The sequence below is a fragment of the Cervus canadensis genome, chromosome 32 (genome assembly GCF_019320065.1).
Source record: "Cervus canadensis isolate Bull #8, Minnesota chromosome 32, ASM1932006v1, whole genome shotgun sequence".
Lineage (NCBI taxonomy): Eukaryota > Metazoa > Chordata > Mammalia > Artiodactyla > Cervidae > Cervus > Cervus canadensis.
In genome coordinates, this window is record NC_057417.1 from 37,971,625 (window position 1) to 37,995,294 (window position 23,670).

At 48.9% G+C, this 23,670-nt stretch overlaps 1 protein-coding gene across 4 annotated transcripts in view; it reads left to right on the plus strand.

Moving 5' to 3' along the window:
* The first annotated feature begins 10,843 nt into the window (after positions 1-10,843).
* The window catches only part of ABCA3 (ATP binding cassette subfamily A member 3), a 40,919-nt gene continuing 28,092 nt past the window's right edge, over positions 10,844-23,670 (plus strand). For 2 of the 4 annotated variants that reach the window (XM_043455933.1, XM_043455936.1), the window contains exons 1-8: positions 10,844-11,047; positions 18,046-18,251; positions 18,376-18,593; positions 19,193-19,409; positions 20,523-20,590; positions 20,772-21,036; positions 21,985-22,112; positions 22,766-22,931. In XM_043455933.1, the coding sequence (XP_043311868.1) occupies positions 20,537-20,590; positions 20,772-21,036; positions 21,985-22,112; positions 22,766-22,931 (613 nt within the window). In that variant the 5' untranslated portion in view covers positions 10,844-11,047; positions 18,046-18,251; positions 18,376-18,593; positions 19,193-19,409; positions 20,523-20,536. Of the gene's footprint in view, positions 11,048-18,045; positions 18,252-18,375; positions 18,594-19,192; positions 19,410-19,991; positions 20,591-20,771; positions 21,037-21,984; positions 22,113-22,765; positions 22,932-23,670 lie in introns of all 4 variants that reach the window. The other 2 variants (XM_043455934.1, XM_043455935.1) reach the window with 2 other exon arrangements.

Below are 23,670 nucleotides of genomic sequence, written 5' to 3' on the forward strand. Positions count from 1 at the left end.
CGATGGTGATCTCTGCACAAGAAGTTTATTGAAAAGCACTCTCAAAATCAGTGCTTTGGGGAGTAAAGGAAGCAGGCCTGAGCAGAGAGAAGCCAGGCCTCAGTGGAGTCAGGATGAAGGCCTCAGTCACTTCCACAGCTCACAGCATCACAACAGAACACAAACTGAATTATCAGCCTCATGCCCGATTATGAGGACTCTAGGATTCAAACAGGTTCCAGAAAAGCAGGGACAGGATTAAGGAAACTCCGTTTATGTTATATTTGGGAAAACAGATGGCTGAGACAAAGAAAAAAGGGCTGAAAATAAACAACACAACAACTATTCAGAATTTCTACAAGAACACATTGCTAGTCCTTTGACCCACCAATCCCACTTCTAGGAATCTATTCTACAGACACAACTGCACAAATGTGAAATGACGTATGTACCAGGTTATTCACTGCAGCAGTGTTCATAACAGCAAAGAACTGTAAACAGCCCATCAGTAGGGGATACAAACAGTTAATAAACTGGTGTTTATCAAAACAATGAAATGATATGCAATCTTTAAAAGGGTGGGGGACAGATCTATGTACTAGCAGAAATCTGGGATCTATAAGATACATATGAGAAAATATATTTTCTTATTTATAATAAATGTGAGAAAATATATGAGAAAAAGAAGAGAGACAAAAGAAACAGGGAGAAGATTATAGACATAAAAGAGAAGAAGATTAGAAAGATGCAGATAATCAATGTCCCTGAGCACAGAATCATGTGCTGGTGTTCTTGGGTGCCATAACAAACAGCACAGACTCCGTGGCTTGAACAACAGAAATTTATTTTCATACAGTTCTGGGGGCTAGCGGTCTGAGATCAGGGTGCCAGCACAGTCCGGTGCCCCCAGTGAGGGCTTACCTCTCGGCTCACGGATGGCCACCTTCTCGCCGCACCGTCACACGATGGAGAGAGACCTCCCTCTCCTTCCCTCTCTCACAGGACCAGTCTGTCAGAGTGGGGTGCTACTCTTAGAGCCTCATTTAACCTCCATTACCTGAAGACTCTGTCTCCAGGTGAGTCACACTGGGGATGAGTGCTTCAACACATGAATTTTAGGGGAACACAATTCAATCCATAGCCCATGGCATAATCAGAACAGAAAATATAACAAAACAGAAACAGACTCATAGACATAGAGAACAGACTTGCTGCCAAGAAGGAGGGGAGAGGGAAAAGCATGGACTGGGAGTTTGTGGTTGGTAGATGCAAACAATCACATTTAGAATGAATAAACAGCAAGGTCATAATGTATAGCATAAGGAAGTATATTCCATATCCTGTGATAAACAATAATGGAAAAGAATATACAAAAGATTGTATTTTTAAAAAAAGAACAGAAATATATATAGATATATAAATACACGTTTGTATTAGAAGAAAACATGCTTTAAATGACGGAAGAGCTGAATCTGAAAAAAAAAAAATTTTTTTTTAAGATCTTCATGTTCCAGTAAAAACCTAAATAGAACTATAAAGATAGAGACCATCCTGGTGAATCACTGAAAGTCAGGGATAAAGATTCCTACAAGCATCCAGGCAAAAAAAAAAAAACAAAAAATACCAACTCATGTCACTGACCAGAAGGGAGAAAATCAGTCCAGCCTCTCTCAGTCCTCTCCCCAGAGACTGTCAGCAAACAGTGCAGGAGTCTCCTTAGAGGATGGAGGCAAACAGCACAATTCTAAGACCTTATAATCAGCTGAGTTAATAGGCAGATATTTTTAAGCACGCAAACATCAATGGATCCATAAATACCCTGGGGAAAAAACTGAGGATGAAACGCAGTCAGTGCTCAAATAATTCCAAATAACTCAGAAATGGGTCAACTTTCACAAGAAAAATACTTTTACTGGGCAGTGAATCTAAAGAGCATCTCAAACTTGAAGTGTCCACAAAGGTACTCTTGATTTTATTCTCTTTGCCTTGTCTACTATCCAGCTCAGTAAATGGTTAAGTTTACACCAGACGCTTAAGCCAAAATCTAGGTTTGAACCTTAATCTCTTTCCTTCACCTCTCATATCAAATCCATCAGTAAGTCCTAATGAATCTGTCTCTGAAAAATATCTCAACATCGTCCATTCTTTCTTTGTGTCTTTCATTTATAAATATCAGAAGTCTAACTCAACCTAACTTAAGCATTCCCCTCAAAAAGAATTCATTACTCACATAACTGGAAGTCCAAAGTGGAATAAGCCAGAGAACACAGCTGAATCCAAACAGTCAAATAACATAACCAGAGTTTTTTTTCTCTCTCCATTCTACTTTCCTCGTGTCTTCTTGTCAGGCGGGCTCTAAATACATGGAGCTGCAGGGAGATGGTCCCCAGGAGCTCTAGGCTTATATCAAAACCCCAGAGAGAAGAGTGTCTCTATCCTGGTGGTTTCCAAGAGGACTCATAATGGGTTAGCATGAGTCCCAGAAGGGCAGCAGATGGAAGGAGGGTAGAGAAAAGTGGCGGAGAAGAGGTCAGCATCTCCTGAACCATATGGAACAGTTACCCCCCGCCCACACACACACACTTATACACAGATAAAGGTTTCTGTTACCAGCAGAAATGGGGCGGGGGGCAAAGAATACCTCCTTTACTCTCCAGAAAACAGAAATTCATCCTGCATACAAAATTTCTAAACTTCTCTGCCGGATATAAAAAACCATCTACATACAACGTAAAACACACTCGCTCCCTCTCCAAAAAGAAGGTCTGCTAGGTTTCGTGCAGTTTCTGCATCCAGGATCAAGCTTAGGCTGTCGGGCAACGAGCATTCTTCTGGTCCCAGTGTACATATGACTCCCCAGGGTATAGCAATTTGTGCTAAAAGATGAGAATATGATCACCCAAGTCACCCAACAGATATTGAAAGGGGGAAAACTGGTTGAATCTGTGATCCTTCATGGCCCTTCATAAGTAGGGAATAGGAGGCAATTTCCTTTCTGAGCAGTCACATAACCTATTGGTGTGATTTTGAGAAGCACCTAGAGATTACCTTAGGGTTTGAGAAATTACAGAATTTTATTTATTAAACATTTCCCCCACTTCCAAAAATAAAAGTCCAGCAAAATATCAGTCTTTGCCAGTCGATTTACATTATGTTGGCTCCCTAAGCCAGGAATTAAAACCAGATACTTTGCCCAACCACAGGGCTTGAGTCTGGATGGCAGCCATGGAGTTCTGTCTCTTTCCACAGATAAGGTCTCCCAGGTTCTCGGTTTACTTTTAGAAGTCATAGCCCCTGACTCTGAGAGGACTGAGATATTGATGTGGTTCCCTGAAATTAGTTTAGTGGAGTTCTTGTTGAAAATACTTTCAAGATGAAAATTCATCATTGTTGGTATAATTCTACCTTAAAAGTGTACACACAATCATCCTTGGGATCAAAATGTCCACCATATGAAAACAGGGTCAACATAAGTGAGTCAAAAGAATTCATACACCTCCACGGACTGTTTATGAATACATAGTTGTGTAACCATAAAAAAGTCAAAATTCTAAAATGCTGAATAATATTGAGCATATTCCTAGATCAGAATGCACTGAAAGTAAATATTAATAAGATAAAAACACTAAGAACAGGAAAAATAAACAAAAAGCCCACAAACCTTTGAAAATTAAAAACTCTCTCCTAAACCACAAAATACTATATAGACCAAGAAAATGAGAGGCTACAGGCCACAGGCTGGCAGAAAACATTTACAAAAAAACATATGTGATAAAGGACTGTTATCCAAAATATACAAAGAATTCATATAACTAAACAGTAAGAAGATGAAAAACCAGACTTAAGAACGAGAAAAAAAATTAATGAACTAATGAGAACAAATAAGTACATGAAAAGAGGCTCAGCATCATTAATCATAGGGAACTGCAAACAAAAGCAATGAGCTAGCACTACACACCTATTAGAATGACCGGGACTTTCCTAGTGGTCCAGTGGTTGAGAATCTACCTGCCAGTGCAGGGGACATGGATTCCATTCCTGGTTGAGGAAGATTCCACATGCCGTGGGCAACTAAGCCTGTGTGCCACAACTCCTGAGCCTGCACACTCTAGAGCCTGTGCTCCATAACAAGAGAAGCCACCGCAATGAGAACCCCACGCACCGCAACTAGAGAGTAGTTCTCGCTCTGAGCATCTAGAGAAAGCCCTCACTCAGCAACGAAGACCCAGCGCAGCCAAAAATAAATAAGTAAATGAATGAATAAATAAACAAAATTATTTTTTAAAAAGGCAATAGGGTATTAGCTGAAGCACAAGCAGGCTAACTATGGCCCGTGGACCAAATCCAGCCCACTACCCATTTTTCTACAGCCTGTAAACTAAGAATGGCTTTGACACCTTTTAATGGTTAGAAAAGCTGCCCTCAACTACTATTACTGAACACTAAACAGCTTTTGAAGACTAGCTTTCACAGTACTTTCATGTGAAACTTACACTGCGGTACAGCCATTTTGATAACAACCAATGATGTTTGGCTGTCACAAGTAACAGCAAGCTGCTCTAAGCACTTCCAACGCTGTCAGAACACAAGAAATGCAGTCTCCATCCCCAAACAAATTTGCAGCAGATAGATTTTCCAAGGTCAAACTACATTTCAGAAGCATTTTTTCAGACCTTAACAAAAATGCAATGGAAATCTTCATATTTCAAAATCCATTTAACTGTGCAATAGAGGAGCTTGCACCTAACTTTCTACTGAATGTGACTAATCTGGAATGTAAGAACAAGCTAAAAGGAAGGAATTTAATAGAATTTGATCAATGCCTTTCAAAGTCATGAACGCACTCAAAATCATATGTTCATGATGAAATATGCAAATCTCATTACAGATTAACATTTACAGTCAATTTTGATTGTAGGGGACACTATCTTTGAACACAGCTATACAGTATGTTATCCCATAAAAAAGAATTCCATTCTTCTCACTAGTAGATATATGTTTTGAAAAAAACACATTCAATTATTATATTGAATCCCACTAATAAAAACTTTAAGGAAATTTGCTTTGTCTCATGTAACAAGTAGCTATGTGATATTCTCAACTCTGCCTCTTGGCATGAAACATCAAAAAAATTTGCTATCCCACCCTTTACAGAAAAATTTTCCAAATTCTGGGCTAAAAGATCATATATACACAGATCAATGGAACAGAAAAGAGTTCAGAAATAGACCTACACAAATAAGGCCAATTTTTTTACAAAGGACCAATTCAAAGAAAAAAGAGTAATCTTTTTAACAAATGGTGGAGCAAGTGGAATCCATACAGGAAAAAATAAACTCACTTTGATCTCTACTTCAATCCATTAAGTGAAATTAATTTCAAATAGAACACAAACCTAAACTCAAAACCTAACAGAAAAAAACAGAATATCTTTGTGAACTTGGATTAAGGAAAACAGTCTTAGCTATGACACCAAAATCATAAAAGAAAAGCTAATAAACTGGACTTCACCAAAATTAAAAACTTTTTCTCTGCAAAAGACTGTAAGCAGAATAAAAAGACAAGTCACAGACTGGGGAGAGAATGTGTGCAAATCGCTTACCTGACAGAGGAGCTGTATCCAGAAGACATAAAACTCTCAAAACTCAATAATAAGAAAACAACCAACCCAATTTTTTTTAATGGGCAAAAACACTGAAGGTGCCTCACCCCAGAAAAGATATATGTATGGCAAACAACAGAGAGAAGGAAATGGCAACCCACTCCAGTATTCTTGCCTAGAGAATCTCATGGTCAGAGGAGCCTGGTGGGCTGCTGTCCATAGGGTCGCAGAGAGTCGGACACGACTAAAGCGACTTAGCATGCATGCATGCATGCATGCATGGCAAACAAGCCCATGAAAAGATGCCAGCATCATCAGTCATGAGGGAAATGCAAATTTAAACCATAACAAAATACTACTACACAGCTACTAAAATGGCTAAAAAATTTCAAGTGCTGGCAAAGTCACAGAACAACTGAACTCTTACACAGAGCCAGTGTCGTTGCAAATTGGTAGAGTTACTTGGGAAAATACTTTGGTGGTTTTTTATAAAGCTAAACATACACTTCCATGCAATCCAACAATCCCATTCTTTTTACCCCCAAAAATGAAAAATTTTATTTTCAAATGTAAAAATTTTCTTTTTACACAAGAACCTGTCACAAATGATTATAAAAGGTTTTGCTCATAATCTCCCCAAAATTGGAAACTGAGCTGTAAAGCATTTTTTAAAGTATTTTATATGTTTTGATACATCGAATACTCATAACAATCCTATGAAGTGGGTACTATATCATCCTCATTTTATACATGGAAATCAAGGCAGAGAACAGTTAAGACATTAAGATCTGGGCTTCAGTTCAACAGTATGTGGCCAGAGCCCATAACCGGTTTTAACCACTACAAATCAATGCCTCTCAATCACTGAATGAAGGAGTATGTGTATAGCCCTTGGTCTAGAAGGCATCCCCCAATTATAACATAGTCCTCTGGAAACAGCTGGAGTAGCCCTATTCTAAAATTCTGCACTGAATATCAGTAACTACTGTACACGATATTAATGTTCAAAATTCTCCAAGCCAGGCTTCAGCAATACGTGAACCTTGAATTTCCAGATGTTCAAGCTGGTTTTAGAAAAGGCAGAGGAACCAGAAATCAAATTGCCAACATCCACTGGATCATCAAAAGAGCAAGAGAGTTCCAGGAAAACATCTATTTCTGCTTTATTGACTATGCCAAAGCCTTTGACTGTGTGGATCACAAGAAACTGGAAAATTCTTCAAGAGATGGGAATACCAGACCACCTGACCTGCTCTTGAGAAACCTGTATCCAGGTCAGGAAGCAACAGTTAGAACTGGACATGGAATAACAGACTGGTTCCAAACAGGTAAAGGAGTATGTCAAGGCTGTATATTGTCACCCTGCTTATTTAACTTATATGCAGAGTTCATCATGAGAAATGCTGGGCTGGCGGAAGCACAAGCTGGAATCAAGATTGTTGGGAGAAATATCAATAACCTCAGATATGCAGATGACACCACCCTTATGGCAGAAAGCAAAGAAGAACTAAAGTGTCTCTTGATGAAAGTGAAAGAGGAGAGTGAAAAACTTGACTTAAAGCTCAACATTCAGAAAACTAAGATCATGGCGTCTGGTCCCATCACTTCATGGCAAATAGATGGGGATACAGTGGAAACAGTGGCTGACTTTATATTTCTGGGCTCCAAAATCACTACAGATGGTGATTGCAGCCATGAAATTAAAAGATGCTTACTCCTTGGAAGGAACGTTATGACCAACCTAGACAGCATATTAAAAAGCAGAGCTGTTACTTTGCCAACAAAGGTCCGTCTAGTCAAGGCTATGGTTTTTCCAGTGGTCATGTATGGATGTGAGAGTTGGATTGTGAAGAAAGCTGAGCGCAGAAGAATTGATGCTTTTGAACTGTGGTGTTGGAGAAGACTCTTGAGAGTCACTTGGACTGCAAGGAGATCCAACCAGTCCATCCTAAAGGAGATCAGTCCTGGGTGTTCATTGGAAGGACTGATGCTGAAGCTGAAACTCCAATACTTTGGCCACCTGATGTGAAGAGTGACTCATCTGAAAAGACCCTGATGCTAGGAAAGATTGAGGGCAGGAGGAGAAGGGGACAACAGAGGATGAGATAGTTGGATGGCATCACCGACTCAATGGACATGGGTTTAGGTGGACTCTGGAAGTTGGTGATGGACAGGGAGGCCTGGCGTGCTGCAGTTCACAGGGTTCCAAAGAGTCAGACACAACTGAACGACTGAACTGAATTGAACTGAACTACTGTATAAAAAGACACATATGTAAGCATATGTAGATATATAGATACTATTTGTGCCCCTCAAAAGAAATAGAGCTACAATACTGGTTTCACTTTAAAAATGTATATAGTATATATACATATATTACTACATATGTCCTGCATGCATGCTCACTCAGTCCTGTCCTACTCTTTGCAACTCTATGAACTATAGCCTGACAGGCTCCTCTGTCCACGGGATTTTCCAGGTGAGAATACTGGAGTGGGTTGCCATTTCTTCCCAACTCAGGGATCAAATTCGCATCTCTGTGTCTCCTACACTGGCAGGCAAATTATTTACCACTGAGCCACCTGGGAAGCCCCTCCATATGTCAGTCAACTATTATGATGACTAGGCTTACTGCCTCTTGTAAAGCCACAAGATTTGATTATGAGTGCCATTATTCACTTTAGGATTTTCCATCAATCTTGAGAAATGTCTGAGCCACGTGAACCCAAAGAAGTGTATTATATAATTTTTAGGAATATATCCATGGTATATGAATGCGACTAACTCACATACCAGAGTGTATTAAGGAGCTCAAGAACCTAAACACCTGGGTTCTGGTCTCAGGTCTATTGCGTACTTTGAAAAAAATTATGACCATTATGTGGATCTCCCAATGGAAGAAGCCTAGATGGAGCATTTAGGTTTGCCTTGCTTTTTCAGTAGTGGGCCTTCAGCAGAAGGTTGGTGGATTTTTCAGTGACTGGGGGATGCGTGCGTGTGTGTGTGTGTGTGTGTGTGTGTGTGTGTGTGTGTGTGTGTGCGCGTGCACACACACATGCATGTTCAGTTGTGTCCAACTCTGTGACCCCATGGACTGTAGCCCTCCAGGCTGCACTGTGTCTGGAATTTTCCAGGCAAGAATACTGGAGTGGGTTGCCAATATTTCCTCCTCTGGGGGATCTTCCCAACCCAGGAATTGAGTCCCAGTCTCCTGGGTCTCCCACATTAGCAGATGTATTCTTTACCACTAGCGCCACCTGGGAAGCCCTCAGTAATAGTTGAAGTGAGTCAAGAGTCCAGTTCACTGTTGGCAGCTGCTTGCTAACTGGGAGTCCAGAGCCTGGAATCTTTACATGTGACAATATGCCTTTGCCAGTGACCTTCACACCCTCCCAGTTCATGATTATGGTAATAAATTACAATAGCAGGCACCCTAACATGATTAAGAACAAAGACACAGAACTCTTTGCAGTTGTCTGCCTTATCTGCAAGATCATTTTTCTTCTTCTAGTAGCCCCACCCATAAAAGGGAAATTCTGAGTCAGCCAGTTCTGTTTCTGGACTTGGTTATGCAGAACTGTGATCAGGTTTAGAAAAGGTTTGAAAAAACTCATGGTGTAACCAACTTAGAAATGGGAAGGATTGGTTCTTGAAATAAAAAAAGATTAAGGAAAAGAAGCAGGGTGAAGAGAAGGAGCAGTCATCCAGGTTCACAGAGTTTTTCCCAATACTTTCATTGTGAGGGAAGGGGCCCAGTATACAAGGAAAGATGGGAGAGACAATTTTTAAGATGTTTGTGACATTAATAATCCACTTATTCAGTAACTGCCTTCTATTTTTTTTCTGAATCCTCATCACAGAGACCAGTCTAGATTAAATCTCTAGTTATATTCTGCTGGTAGGTGCCAGGGCATTGCCATCAGCACTTAAACGGTTTTTCCCATTTCATTTTGAAATACTAAACATCTTTGAGTTTGGTATTACCATTTTAATTGAAGGAATAGGAAACTGAGGTTCATGAAGTTTAAGTGCCAGGCCTGCACTAGTTAGGGGATCCAGGCAAGATCTGAAGCCAGGTCTTTGTGGCGTTTTCATTCAATAAATATTTATCAAATGCCTCCTCTGTGCCAGGACCCTAGGATGTCGCTGTGAACTAAACAACGTCCCTAATGGAGCCCACCTTCTGGTGAGAGAGACAGAACAGCAAACAAGTAAATAACACCACTTCAGAGAGTTAAATAAGTTCCGAAGTAAAGACGCAGGGCTCTGCGATGCTCCATCGCTAATCCATAAGGAGTCTGGGGGCAGAAGTAAGCTCCTGCCACGGGTCATTACTTTACGGTTCAGACGGTCGTGTCCTCATCCCAGGGGCGCACTCAGAGCCAGCAGGAGCCCGGCTGGTCAGAAGGCAGTGTCCGGGCCCACCGACCTCCGCCAGGAGACACCCGAGGCCCGGCCAAGGACAGCCAGGCAGCCGGCGGCCGGCGGACGTCGGGGCGCAGGAGGATCCTCGGAATCAACGCGCCGCTGGCCGCGCTCACAACCCGGGCAGTCAGGAGCCGAGTGGCCAGCCCCCGGCGACTGTTGGCCCCGCGCCGTCCCCTCCTCGAGTCCCACCGCCCCCGGTCACCCCGGCCGGGCCTCGGGACCCTTCCGTCCAAGGTGACCCCTAACCCGACCTCACGACTCTCTCGGCTTCAGGGGACTCCGACCTGACCTGTGACCCCCCTGAAGTGACCCTGGCTCTGACTCTCGACCCTCCTGCCTGAGGTGACCCTCGAGGCCTCGCTAAGCGCTGAACTGCGCCCCGGCACTGACGCCACACCCGGGGAGTCTGGGCTGTCCTGCCCACCCCACGGCCATTTTCTAGAAATTTCCACCCCTCCATCTTCCCCAGGGCCTCGTCTGCCTAGCCGTGTCCTCGCCAGGTCCATGGTGGCAAAGCACCCTTCTACCGTTGGGAAAAGAGGCCCAGAACTCAACGAAAGACCGTGCTGGAGGATAAATGGAGGATGGTCAGGAAAGCCAGAAGTCGGGCAACCACTACTTCAGCTGCCTGGAAATGCATGTGGACCACGCCATTCTCCTCACGGGTAGACCCCGCACCTAGGCTCCCGCGTCGCGCGCCCCCTGCCGACCGTGTCGCGGACGCGCGGAGCACTGCGCAGGCGTGAACAGAGCGGGGCCGGGCCTGGCCGGGCCGGGGCGGAGCTTCCCCGGGGCGGGTCAGACACCCGCAGGGGCGGCCCGCTGCGCATGCGCGAGCCGGCCGGCGCGCCCCCTGCAGGACCCGGAGCGGCCAGGTCTTCAGCCCGACGCTGGTCGCAGGCGCCCCCTCCCCGCCGCGGCGGCCCAGCAGCTGTCAGCCGCGATCGCCGCCGCGAGGCAAGAGCGGAGCCGGGAGCCGAGGGCGGGGACCCCGCGAGAGGACAGCGCCGGCCGCCGTCGCCCGGGCGCTGAGGGTCGGTGAGTGCAGCCAGGACCCGCAGCTCGCGCGCGCTGGCTCGCAGGGCTCTTGGCTTGGGGGCCACTTCCCCGCCCGGGACGCCCTCCGCCCCGCCCGCCGTCCCCCTCCCGGGTCGTGCACCCGGCCGCTCCCGCGAGCCCGCCGCTCCCCCGCCCTGCCGCCGGCCTCCGGCGCCGGCCCAGCAGGTGCATCTCCCCGCAATGCCAGGCCGCCCTGACTCAGGCTGCCCCTCGGCGAGAGCTCTGGGCGTGTCCCCATCCCCGCAGGCAGCTGCCCAAAGCCGCTCCCCTTGGAGAAACTTAACCTTCCCGGAACTAGAACCTCTGCGGAATTCATTGTGCCGAGCCGAGGAGGGTGGACAGACATTTCCCAGCTTAGGAGCCGCCGGCCTTCACCCGGCAGACAGTTTGAGCACTTGCTGCTAAAGCCGTGCAGCATCCCTGGCCGGGGAGCGGAGGCAGGGCCGCCAAGGATGCTGCTGGCTCATCTCCGTGCAGAGATTCCCAGTGTGGGTGGGAATGCATTCTCGTATCGGAATCCGCCCTGCTCTCAAACCCTCCTTCTCATGAGCCTCATGGTGGGGGTCCAGTGGTCCGCTGTTAGTGGTGGGAGCAGTGTGGGGAACCGAAGGAAGAGAACCTCCTGGTCTAGGTGGAAGGGCCTGCAACAGCCTCGGTGCCCATGGTCAGTCTGTCTTTGGTATGAATTTGTGTTTACCTAGGTATCCTCTCTTTCCTGAAGTAGACTGTAAGCTTCATGAGGGCAAGGGCCTTCTCCTAAAAGAAGGCTTAGGTTGCATGCCTGGTGCATATTTGTCCCTCGAATGAATGCCCCTCCCCACTTCCTGGGACTTTGCCCGATTAAAGACAGTTACCTGCTAGGGTTATTTCTGTTTGCTTGCCCCTCTGCCTCCTGAGCTGTGAGCTCCCTGAAGGCACGGAATGGCTCTTGTTGGGGCTTGTGCTCCTAGCACATAGCCAGCACTTTGGCACATGTCAGGCACTCCAGGAACGCTTGTTGAAGGAGTGGATGAGCCCCCGGAGCAGTGTGGAGACCCCGGCAGGCCAGGTGCACGTGGAAGCGTTGGGTTCTTTATCTCCTGAGCAGATGCATCATTTGATTCAAAACACTTTGATGCTGCTTTTTTTTAAGATTAAGGATGTTTTTCTTTAGAATGTTAAGGTCGTTGGAAAAGTAAAAGAAAGGGAAAACAGGTAAAAACTGATGTCATGGGAATCCCCCCACCCTTTTTAACTTCTCAGGGTGTTGTTTTGTTTTAATTGAACAGTTGCTTACTATGTTCAACAAACAGGATGACATCATCCCTTCTCTAATGTTATCGATCACCATTCTGATGAAACAGCATTTTGGAACAAGAGAGGGAGTTCACGTTGTTTTATTTTTTTTAACTCACTAGCTTTCCACAGTGTATATACTAGGAAGTCTCATGGGAACCTGTTTTCACTTAGTCTCAACTGGGAAGGCCCAGGTAAGACTCCCTAATTGGCAGTTTCCTCTCCAGCCCTGATTCCTGAAACAACAGTAGACTCTTCTGCTCTTGAGGCTTTTGGGGGTATGGGAAGAGCAGAGCAGTCTAGAACTCTGGGGAGAGTGATGGGCAAGACTCTGTGCACGACTGGGGACCTTGGGATAGAGCTAAAGAAATTACTTATTCCCAAGTAACTGACCTCAGACAGAATGAGGTAAGTGCCACACAGGACATCCAGAAAAGCTGCTGCAAGTGTGCAGAGGTCGAGGGATGGCTTTTGACAAGAACAGAAGGTCTCATCCCTGGCTGCAGATTAGAATCGCCCGGGAAAGAGTCCCAGCCCCAAACCACAGCCCAGAATCTCCAGGGGTGGGCCTCAGGCATCAGTTTCTATCTTAAAGCACTCTAGAAAGTTCCATCATGCAGCCAAGATGAACCCGCAAACCAGTCAGGGTTGTCAGTGGTGGCTGCACAAAGGGGCAAGGACTAGACTGGGAAATAATAAGAAGGATTTCAGAAAGCAGAGGCTAGAATAGTGGATGATACTCCAAGCTGACAAAAATCACAAAAGGCCTATGCCCTACCCCCAGGAAAGTGTTAAGCTATGTCCGTCCCTGTCCTGGGAGACTTGGGCAGTGCCTGTCCCCCTGCCTCACTGAGTCGTCAGCCACATTTGGAGAGATCTGGAGTTGACGGGCAGAGAAGCACCGTTGCAGGAGCTAATGAGCTTGCTGCCTTGTTTGTTACAGAAGATCCATGGTTACCTCTCTCTGGGGACGCTCAATTGCCTCGTTTCCTCGTTTCCTATGCCTCCAGAGGCCGAAGGCTAGTGGGACAGCAAAGCAGACCGAGGCTACAGCCAGGGTTAAGAGAGTAGGCGATGGCACAGACTTTGTGGGACTCTCTCCTTGTAGCCTCCTCTGGGCCACACCTTTGGTTTAAAAATATACCCCATCACCTGTTGCTGGGAGCTTCAGTGCAAACTCAGAGCCATGTGGTTCTGAGGAGCCTGCCACCACTGATCATGGCACTGAGTGTGAGGGTCTCCATCCGGCATCCAGGTGACCCTGCCCTTGAAGCATGGCCTTGAACCTCGCCTTGCAGGGCCCGGGGGGCCATGACCACGTCTTGCAGATTTGTTCCCATCTTATCCACAGAAGGGCCAGTTGTGTGAATAAGTTGTCCAGAAGCTCTTTTCCAGGGCATTGCTGTATGTAAGAGAACTGGAGCATGTACCACCATGTATTTTATTTATTAGAAAAGATAGCCACTGGGCACTTCCCCGGTGACCCAGTGGTTAAGACTCCACAGGGTCATGAGTTTGATCCCTTGTCAAGGAATTGAGATCCCGCATGCTGTGCAGTGGCAGAGCCAAAAAATAGGTAAATAAATAAAATTTTAAAAGATAGCCGTATGCTCCTGTCCTGAATATCATGGACATAGAAGCATGTACAAGTACAGACCTTTTAAATGGATGAGAGGCAAAGTGAACATGATTAATTTTTTCAATAGTGCGAAATCTATTGCACAAAGGTGTGTTGTTCTTAAAAGAGAGCCAGGTGATCAAGTCTACATCCCATTTATGAACTCTTGGTGAGGCCTGAGCCCAGCATCTGAAAGTCTGGTTCTGAGTTCTCTGTATGTCAGTTCCTGGTTTTCTAGCTGTCCACAGTAAACTTCAGGAAGGCACGCAGACTGTGCTATGCGCCCGATACTTGCTTTTCAATCCCAGCCACCAATTGTGCCAGAGCTCTTGATGAATCTGGGCTGGTGAGTGTTCAGGGGCTCTCAGGTGTGGGGTAGACATTCTGGTTCCCAAAGCTTTTGCTGTTCAGGTGCCAGTGTTCACGTGGATGGTGCTCTTGCCGCATCTGTGGCAATACTGTCACGCGCTGGTGTAAACATCCCCAGACATCTGTGTTCATAAACGCTGTGTTCTCAGCACAGGTTATTTTGAAAAGCTGTAACTCACACATTTTCACCTTTTCCTTGAAGGGATAGATTTGAGTGCATTGGCTTAAAACCGGTAAAGTAACTGACAGTCTGCTGCACTCATTTGTCACTAGAGAAAAAAGAAAAAGATTTCCAGGTTTGAAACTTCTCATGAAAGAAAATGTATATTTCCTTCTTAAGTTCTAAGTGCTCATGATAGACGCTCACCAAAGCACTGCAAAGTATCACAAAGCTTTGGCTCTTTAAGGGTCTGCTTACAGCCGCAATATCCCGAAGTGTGTAAACTCCAACACGCCTGAGAGGCGTCAAGTGAGCCAGCGGGCGAGGGCCCATTATCACCCCGCGTCAAGAGCCCCTCCTCCACCAGCGAGCCGCAGCCACTGACACACAGACCAGCAAGAGTGCCAGGGGGCATCCATGTATTAAATATTAGTAAACCAAATTTTTCTTCATTTCTGAAGTAGAATTTCTCGCCATTCCTTTACTCCAGATTGTCTTTCCCATTGCGCTTGAAGACCAACAGTGGGGTTCACTGGTGGGAACCATCCCCTATACACATGCCTACTGTTTTCAGTCTGATTTTTTTATGTTGCTTGTTGGTATTGGGATATTCACCTGCGGAATCCACTGAATCAGGTATTTTCACAATTTAAAAGATCATGTACTGGGTAAATGATTAAGCAAACCAGAACACCCCTGAGCGGACTTACAGCACTTCTGGATGCCCCTCTACCCGCTTCCCGCCCCCACCCAGATTCCACCCCAGGGCCCTTCTTGGCAGAGCGTCCCAAGGCTTTGGTTGACTCCCCTTCCGGTTCAGTCCCTGCCGCTCCTCCCCCACCAGAGTTACTTTCTGTTCCCCACACACACTCTAATTTCTCCAGAATCCTATAATGCCCTCCCCACCCTAAGGAAACTGGTCTCCTGTATAACCTCCTGCAAGCCTTCCCAGAGCCACACACTCACTCACACACACACACTCACACACAAAATCTGGAATGCCCTCCCCACCCCAAGGAAAAAGAAACCTGATGCTGGTCTCCTGTGTAAACTTCCTGTGAGCCTTCCCAGAGCCACACACACACAGCCACACACACACACACACAGAATCCGGAGCTCCTCCAGAATCTCCTGATGCTTCATTTGGCTTCAACTGTAGCAATCACAGGTGGCGCTAGTGGTAAAGAACCTGCCTGCCACTGCAGGGGACGCAAGAGACGTGGGTTCTATCCCTGGGTTGGGAAGATCCTCTGGAGGAGGGCATGGCAACCCACTTCAATATTCTTGCCTGGAAAATTCCACGGACAGAGGAACCTGGTGGGCTATATATAGTCCATGGGGTGCAAAAGAGTTGAACACAACTTTTCAGAACACAGTCTGAAGCGACTCAGCATGTAGCGATTACAGTCCATGCGAGCATTTGCAGACTGTTAACTCCTTGGATTAAGAACACTGAATTTCATTTCCGAATCCTTAGTACCTGATGTAAGTGCCCACCACACAAGCACTTGGCAAATGTTTGCTGGGTGAGTAAATGCTTTTTCGCTTTGTATATCTTGCAAGGCCACAGGCTCCACCACCACACACTTAAGTACTCTTGTGCCTTCCTCAGTGGGTGCACACATAGGCTTAAAACGCTGACTGTTGTGGGCTCCCTGTGTCCATCAGGAAATGCTTTCCTAGCTGAGGTGGGTCCTTGCCCACCTTGGTCCTCAGGAAAAGTGCCAAGACCCAGCCAACGTCAACAACAAGGCCATCACTCTCTGTTCTGTGCCTGTGGTCAAGGGGGCAGAGCCGTGACTGTCTGCTGTCCATGACGGGGGCATCTCACGCCTTGGCCTTGCTGAGACCCCTCCCCCCCAGCCATGCCCCACTCCACGCCTGTGCAGACTTGGCTTCCACGGAAGGAGAGGTGCCAAGCTTGGGACATATCAGAACATGTGATGGAACCCTGTGTGCCTGGCCCCAGGGGCCTCTCCATTTCTTGCTGGCCTTGAGGCCCGCTTGGCAGTGACCTTTTCCAGAAGTGTTTTGTTGTTGTTGTTGTTGTTTAGTGGCTAAGTTGTGTCCGATTCTTTATGACTCCATGGACTGTAGCCCGCCAGGCTCCTCCATCGTGGGATTTCCCAGGCAAGAATACCTCCCATCATTCTATTCTGTGTATGCAGAAATAAAAGCTTCTTTTGCTTGGGTGCATAGAAACTGGAGGACATATTCAAGCCCATAGTGAAAAAGTCCCCAAATCAGGAAGGGAGGTGTCAGGACTCAGCACGCGCTGGCGCACACCCGACACAGTGCTCCCAAACTGGGAGGGACCTGGTGCACCCTCGAGAGCATGCTCAGGAGTGAGCAGCCCATGGCTGCACTCACTCTGAACCAGCGCAATTGCTCACCTGAAAAGCAAACACTGAAATAGTCAATGATTTGTTTAACGTTTAATATTTTAACAGTAAGCAAACAAGCCTTTCCGCGGTAGAAAGAGCTTTCCCTTTCTTTGCTGGCTCCGTCCTGGGAGGCGTGAAGTGAGCCCAATGAGAAGTCCTCAGATGCTCTTGAGGGGCCCTGCAAGCCAAGCCTGGAGTGGACCCACCTGGGCTGGTTCTGGATCCCAGCGCCGCCCCCGCCCCCACCCCACCCCCCACCCCCGCCACTTCTGGGAGACTCTGAGTGCCGGGACCTCAAGTGTTTTGAGGAACTTGAACTTCCTTTCCTCGTGTACATTTGCTTTCGTAACCAGAAAGCTTCCCAGATTTTGTAATTCTGGGAATCTTCTCCTTTAAATTCCTTTTCCACTCAGACAGAGCAGACTGCTGGTCTGGCATTCAGGGAGACTTCAGACAGAGCCAGGCCAGCACAGAGCCCTGTGGGGGGACAGGAGTGCACACGATGGGACGCCCCTGGTGGTCCAGTGCTAGGACTCTGCACTCCCAAGGCAGGGGGACCGGGTTCGGTACCTGGTCAGGGAGCTAGATCCCACGGCTGAAACTAAAAAAGATCCACATGCTGCAACTAAGGCCCGGTACAGCCAAACATGTTAATTAAAAATATATATATATATACGATGTCTGTTATGGTAGTGAGGCTCCAGGGATATGCTTTCTTTTTGATTTCTAGTATTAGGTTCTGGGAGAAATATGTACAGATTTTATAGTGGTGTTTGCTGCTTTTAGGGTACACAGGACTGTAGGGGTTCCGTGGTAAAAACAGACCAAGAGGGTGGGATCCTTGCTGTGTGATCCTGCGACAGTTGCTTCCTCCTCATCTGAGAAAGGAGGAGGGTGCCAGAGCCAGGGCTGGGTTAGGAAGTTCTGAAATATGAAAGAATAGAAAAGGAAAGTCTCTCATGGTTTGTGGTCCTAGGAGAAAGAACACAGTGTCTCTCCAGCGTTCTCGGTTTCTGGGAACCGTGTTTCTTTGATAGTATTTGGTTCTGCTGAAGTAAACCTGCTTGAGAGATCTCTTTTGCACTTTGATTTTCTAACTCAGTGAGAGGTGTTTTACGATTATTTTTTTAATTATGCCCCGGCGCCACCCCCCCACTCCATTTGCCCAAAGGTGCCGGAGCGTCATGCCAGCGAGCCCCGGGCCCCTCCCGATGTCCCATGAGGCGTCCGTGCTCCCAAGCTCCAACGTCAGCCCCCTGCACTCCAGAGGCCTGCCAGCCCCACCCCAGAGCCGTCCGTGCGGGGCCACCTCCTTCCAGCCAGACCTCCTGTAGCCCCAGAGGACGGCCTCGGCCAGGAGCCGCTGCCAGGACTCAGGTCAGTTCCCCGGCACCGTTGTCCGGGGTTGTTCTCATGGGAAGCTGGCTGTCTCTCTGCCTTCCCAGCCCGCTGCGCCTGGAGAAGTGGGATTAAGCCTGGGGATGTGTCCTTTCTTGGCCAGACCTTTCCAGAAAAGGAAGTCATCAACTCCTCTGTCCAGAAGACGTCTTTGAACTGTGACCTTTTCACCCTCCCCTCTTGGTCACGGAGCGATCGTCTTGGCCACACCAGGCGCCCGTCAGCCAGCTGTGCGGATGACCAGCCCCCGTGGAGGCACCCCTTCCCCATCTTAGCCTGAACCAGTTCTCGAAACTGTTCGAAGACCACAGGCCTTCGTGGGTAACACTACGCGACTACTCTTTTATCAATGATCTTTGACAGACAGGTTTTCCAGGTTGTTAATTCTAAAAGAATTTGGATGACTTACTAAGTTGCTGCTTAATAGCTCTTCGTACTATTTTAGCTTTAATCGCTTCACATTTTAATTGTGCAGTTAATGAAAAGCCATATTTTAAGTTAATTTGTAAATAACTTCTCGCAGTTGTGTTTTCTTTTAATATTTATTGAGTGCCCTTTAAAGCATAGATTTTGACGAACTACCGTTAGACAGATACGGACAGCCACATTTTTTTTAAAGCAAGAGTTTAAATTAAAAATGAGCTTTCCTGAAAATGATTTTCAACTAACTGGAGACGGAAGTAAAACTGGCTGTTTCAGAAAACAAACGAGCTCTCGCTCCATGAGCACTGGGTCTGGATGTGGGTTCTCTGGGCTATAGTGTTGGAGCAGGTTAACTAGGAAAGGATTTTCCAGCCATTTGTCTGAGTCTCCCTCACGTTCTGACCTGCCTGATGGACGCTGTTGGGTCCGTGTGAGTGTGGGGCCGGCTGGTCGCACGCAGGGCTCTTCCTGTGAGTCACGGGCGCTTCTCCCCACAGGCAGGACCAGGAGCTGTGAAGGGCCCCTCTCCACTCCAGCTGCGTCCTTGGCGTGGACAGTAACCAGGCGCTCTCGGGTCGCCCTCCTCCGCTGCCCTCACCATCCACCTTGGGTCCAGCCTCGGCCTTCATGCCCGCGGCTTCTGGAACCACGTGCTTCTAGCCGCGGGCATCCTGGGGCCTTCCTGAGCTCCTCCGACCCCCTCCTTCTCTAGAGGTTGGTGTGGCTCTGTGTCTCTGCTTCTCACACTGCAGTCTCAGAAGGTGGATTTCCCTCAATCCAGGGAGAGCTTGATAAGCCTCTGCTCTTGTTTCCGCTGTCACTGTGTTTGGTGATCCACCTCGCATCAGATTCTCCCAGCTCCGTGTGCTGGATTTAAATTAGAACATTGGGGGTGGGATGGGGTTGGGGTGGGAGGAGGTTCGAGAGGGAGGGGACATAGATATTCTTACGGCTGAATGACGATTTTGTTCAGCAGGAAGCACCATGACATTGTAAGGCAGTTATCCTCCAATTACAAAAATATCAACTTTCACAAATGACCTAGAGTAGGTTCTCTCTAGAGGAAAATGATCAGTGTTGTCAGGTGGAGGCCCGCAGGCCACTGCTCACAGTTGAAGCAGGAAAAACTGGTCCTTAGGGCTCCAGGCGGGAGAGCACGCACCCTCCAGCCATCTGTGTGTCCTGCAGTGCCTGCTCCCGGGTCAGGGCCCTCACTGCTCCCCCACAGCCCTCTCCAGCTCTCAGACATCAGCCCACAGCCAGGACCCTGAGCTGACTTTGCTTTTACTGTCCTAGGGTGGTGGAGAGTAAAGTGTCAGGGCCGGGCTTGCATCGGCCTGAGTTTCTGCCAAGAAACTGCACATTCAGGGACTTCCCTGGTGGTCCACTGGCTCAGACTCTGCGTTCCCAATGCAGGGGGCCCAGGTTCGATCCCTGGTCAGGAAACTAGATCCTGTATGCCACAACTGAGATCCGGCAGATCCACATAAATTAAAAAAAAAAAAGAAACAGCGCATTCACATGAACTGCAAAGAACGTGTGAATAGCGTTCATCATGATTGCCACTCTGGTGGTCACGGTGCATCTGGTTCCAGAAGAAACCGAGTCAGCTTCCTAACAGGGCGTGTGTTCCTGGAACTCACAGAATAGGAGAGAACAGACCTGGCGCCTCCTCCTCCGGGAGCTGGTCTGAGGCAGGCTGGGACACAAGCCGGTGCTGAGGGCCTGTGTCTCAGGACCGGACTGTCCCCCCCACCTCCCACCTCCCACCAACACCATTCTCGTCTCACATTCACCCTGCCCCTGTCTTTGGTCCACGACTGGCAGCCCCTCCAGCGAGGATGGCGGTGCTCAGGCAGCTGGCGCTGCTGCTCTGGAAGAACTATAGTCTACAGGTGGGTCCGGCTCTGTGGGTGCTGAGGGGTGGGGGGGCAAGGGGCCTAGTGGAGGGGCATCGGTGGGAGGGGCTGCGGGGCCCTCCGCCTCCAGCTGAGGGGGTGGTGAGGGGCCTGGTGGAGGGGCATCGGTGGAAGGGGCTTTGGTGCCCCCTTACCCCGCGGTCCCGTCTCCCCCCAGAAGCGGAAGGTGCTGGTGACCCTCTTGGAGCTCTTTCTGCCCCTGCTGTTCTCTGGGATCCTGATCTGGCTCCGCCTGAAGATCCAGTCAGAGAACGTGCCCAATGCCACCCTCTACCCCAGCCAGTCCATCCGAGAGCTGCCCCTCTTCTTCAGCTTCCCTCCCCCGGGGGCCACCTGGGAGCTGGCCTACATCCCATCCCAAAGTGAGGCCGTGCGCACAGTGGTGGAGAACGTGCAGAGGGCGCTGGTGATCAACCTGCGAGGTGCGGTGTCTGGGGCACGGGGGGCGGGGGTCCGTAGCGCTGCTAGGCTCAGGCTTCAGGGCAGGGCTGGTGGTGCGGGAGCCAGGCAGCGGCTGGGTGGACCCCGCCGCCCCCATCATGGCCGCACTGCCCGAATCCCTCGGCCATGTGGAGTCTCAGTGTAGCAGGAACCAGGGTCGTGAGGATCACGCGAAGGAATGAGCATGACGGTTTGCAGCCCCCAGCTGTTCTAGTGGGGAAGGCATCCACATACCCCAGCGGAGTTCTTTATCACAAGGGCGAGGCATGTTTCCAGAGCCTAGTGCCAGAGACCTCTCCTGGGATGTGGTTTTGCGAGGGCGGCTCTGACAAAGGTCAGCAGGAAGCCCGCTAAGGGACACCCCCATGAAGCGTGCAGCTGCCCTGGCTGGGTCTGTGCTCTGGGAACAGAGTATCTCCCCTTTTCTCTTGCTCTTGGTTTGGGCACCGCCCTCCCTTGATCTGTGCAGTCCAGTGCAGCCAGGAAGGGTTCTGCTTCCTCCCTGGGGGATTAAGAGTCAAATCCTTCATGTGAAACGGGGTCTGAATGAGAGAGATCCCCGAACAGACTATACGCTCACACCCCCTTGGGTTTTTAGAGCCCACTGTTATGGTTCTGAGAGAGAGGCTGATGCGGGCTGCAGAATTCAGGGCAGGGTGGCCGCCCCCAGAGAGGGGCTGGTGACCACTCAGCGCTGCTGCCGGCCCAGCTCCGGTTCTCAGCTTCCAGAAGCCCAGGGCCCGCTTGGATCGCGAGGTTCTGCCGGTCTTCACCGCAGCCCGTCTCTACCAGAAACAAAAGCCTCCTCGAGTCTTAGGAGAGGTTTACAAAGTGCTTGAAAAAAGGAGTTTTAGTCCTTGATCTGAAGGTGCAGTATTTTCAAGCAGAGCAGGCGATTGGGCAACTCCAGGCGCCCCTTCTCCCCATAGCTCGCGGCTTCGCCTCCGAGAAGGACTTCGAGGACTACATCAGATACGACAACCGCTCTGCCAACGTGCTGGCCGCCCTGGTGTTCGAGCACACCTTCAACCACAGCCGGGACCCCCTCCCGCTGGCGGTGAGGACCCCAGCCCCAAGGAGCCCAGCTGCTTCTCCAGGAGCCAGGCCGCCGGTAGCCACGGCCCCCTCCCCACCCGCAGACGCTCTGTCTGCCTGGGAACAAATGTGACTGTCCCCTGGATCCAGAAGTTTTAGAAGCCTCGCCTGCCTAAGGACAGTGGCTGTAGACTGTCGCTGTGCCCCTCTGTCCCATTACTCTGTAAAAGGCATTACTGATCTCCCGGGACAGAATCAAATAGGACAAGTAGGAAAGTCACAGATACTTGGAACTTGGTGTCCCGTGGCATTAGAACTTCAGTCACACATTTAAACAAAAAGAAAGGTTTTCTGGTTCCCCCACTGGCATTAAGGCTGGGAAGCCGTCGGGTCCCCAGCCTTACACTGGAGGCCTGCTGGTCAGCGGTGATGCATCACAGGTGGAGTTCCCGTTGGTGACGCAGAGGAGGGTGGTGATGGGTGGTGCAGAGACGCCCCCGGGCTCCCTGTGCCCCAGCAGGACCACTCCCTTCCACCCCCTGAGACCCAGACCTTGGGGGGGGCAGTGCTGAGATCGCAGGAACGAGGGTCCCCCAGCACCCCGACTCTGGACGTAGACATTTGCTCCTCTGGCCAGACCCCTCACAGCACTTGGTTTCCTCTTTACTTCTGCAGGTGAGATACCACTTACGCTTCAGTTACACGCGAAGAAACTACATGTGGACTCAGACAGGCTCCTTTTTCCTGAAAGAGACAGAGGGATGGCACACCACTTCCCTTTTTCCACTCTTCCCAAACCCAGGACCCAGGGAGCCCACGTCCCCTGACGGCGGAGAACCTGGTGAGGAGTACTTTCAAGGGGCCGCCTCCCCTCCCTGGGTGCTGGCTGGTGACAGTCATGTGGGGGAACCCAGTCTGTGTTTCTTTGGAGGAAGGTTTTTTAATAATCTTACTTATTTGTTTGTTTATGGCTGTGCTGGGTCCTTGTTGCTGTGTGGCCCTTCCTCTAGTTGCGGCGATCAGGGGCTACCCTTCCTCGCAGTGCCCAGGCTTCTCGTGGCGGTGGCTTCTCTTGTTGCAGGGCACAGGCTCTAGGCTCCCGGGCTTCAGCAGTCACTGCTTCTGGGCTCTAGAGCACAGGTTCAGGGGTTTGGTGCCCGGGCTTAGTAGCTCCGTGGCGTGTGGGAGCTTCCCGGATCAGGGATGGAACCTGTGTCTCCTGCATTGGCAGGTGGATTCTGTACCACTGAGCCACCAGGGAAGCCCTGGAAGAAGATTTTAATGAATGTTAGATCTTCGTTGCAGAAGAAGGAGAGCTTCCCAGGTGGCGCTAGTGGTAAAGAACCCGCCTGCCAATGCAGGTAACATAAGAGACACGGGTTCCATCCCTGGGTCAGGAGGATCCCCTGAAGGAGGGGTACAGCAACCCACTCCAGTATTCTTGCCTGGAGAATCCCATGGACAGAGCAGCCTGGCGGGCTACAGTCCATGGAGTCACAAAGAGTAGGACACAACTGAAGTGACAGCACGAACGCAGTAGAAGGAACACATCCAGTAAGCCTGGATTCTGAGAGACCAAA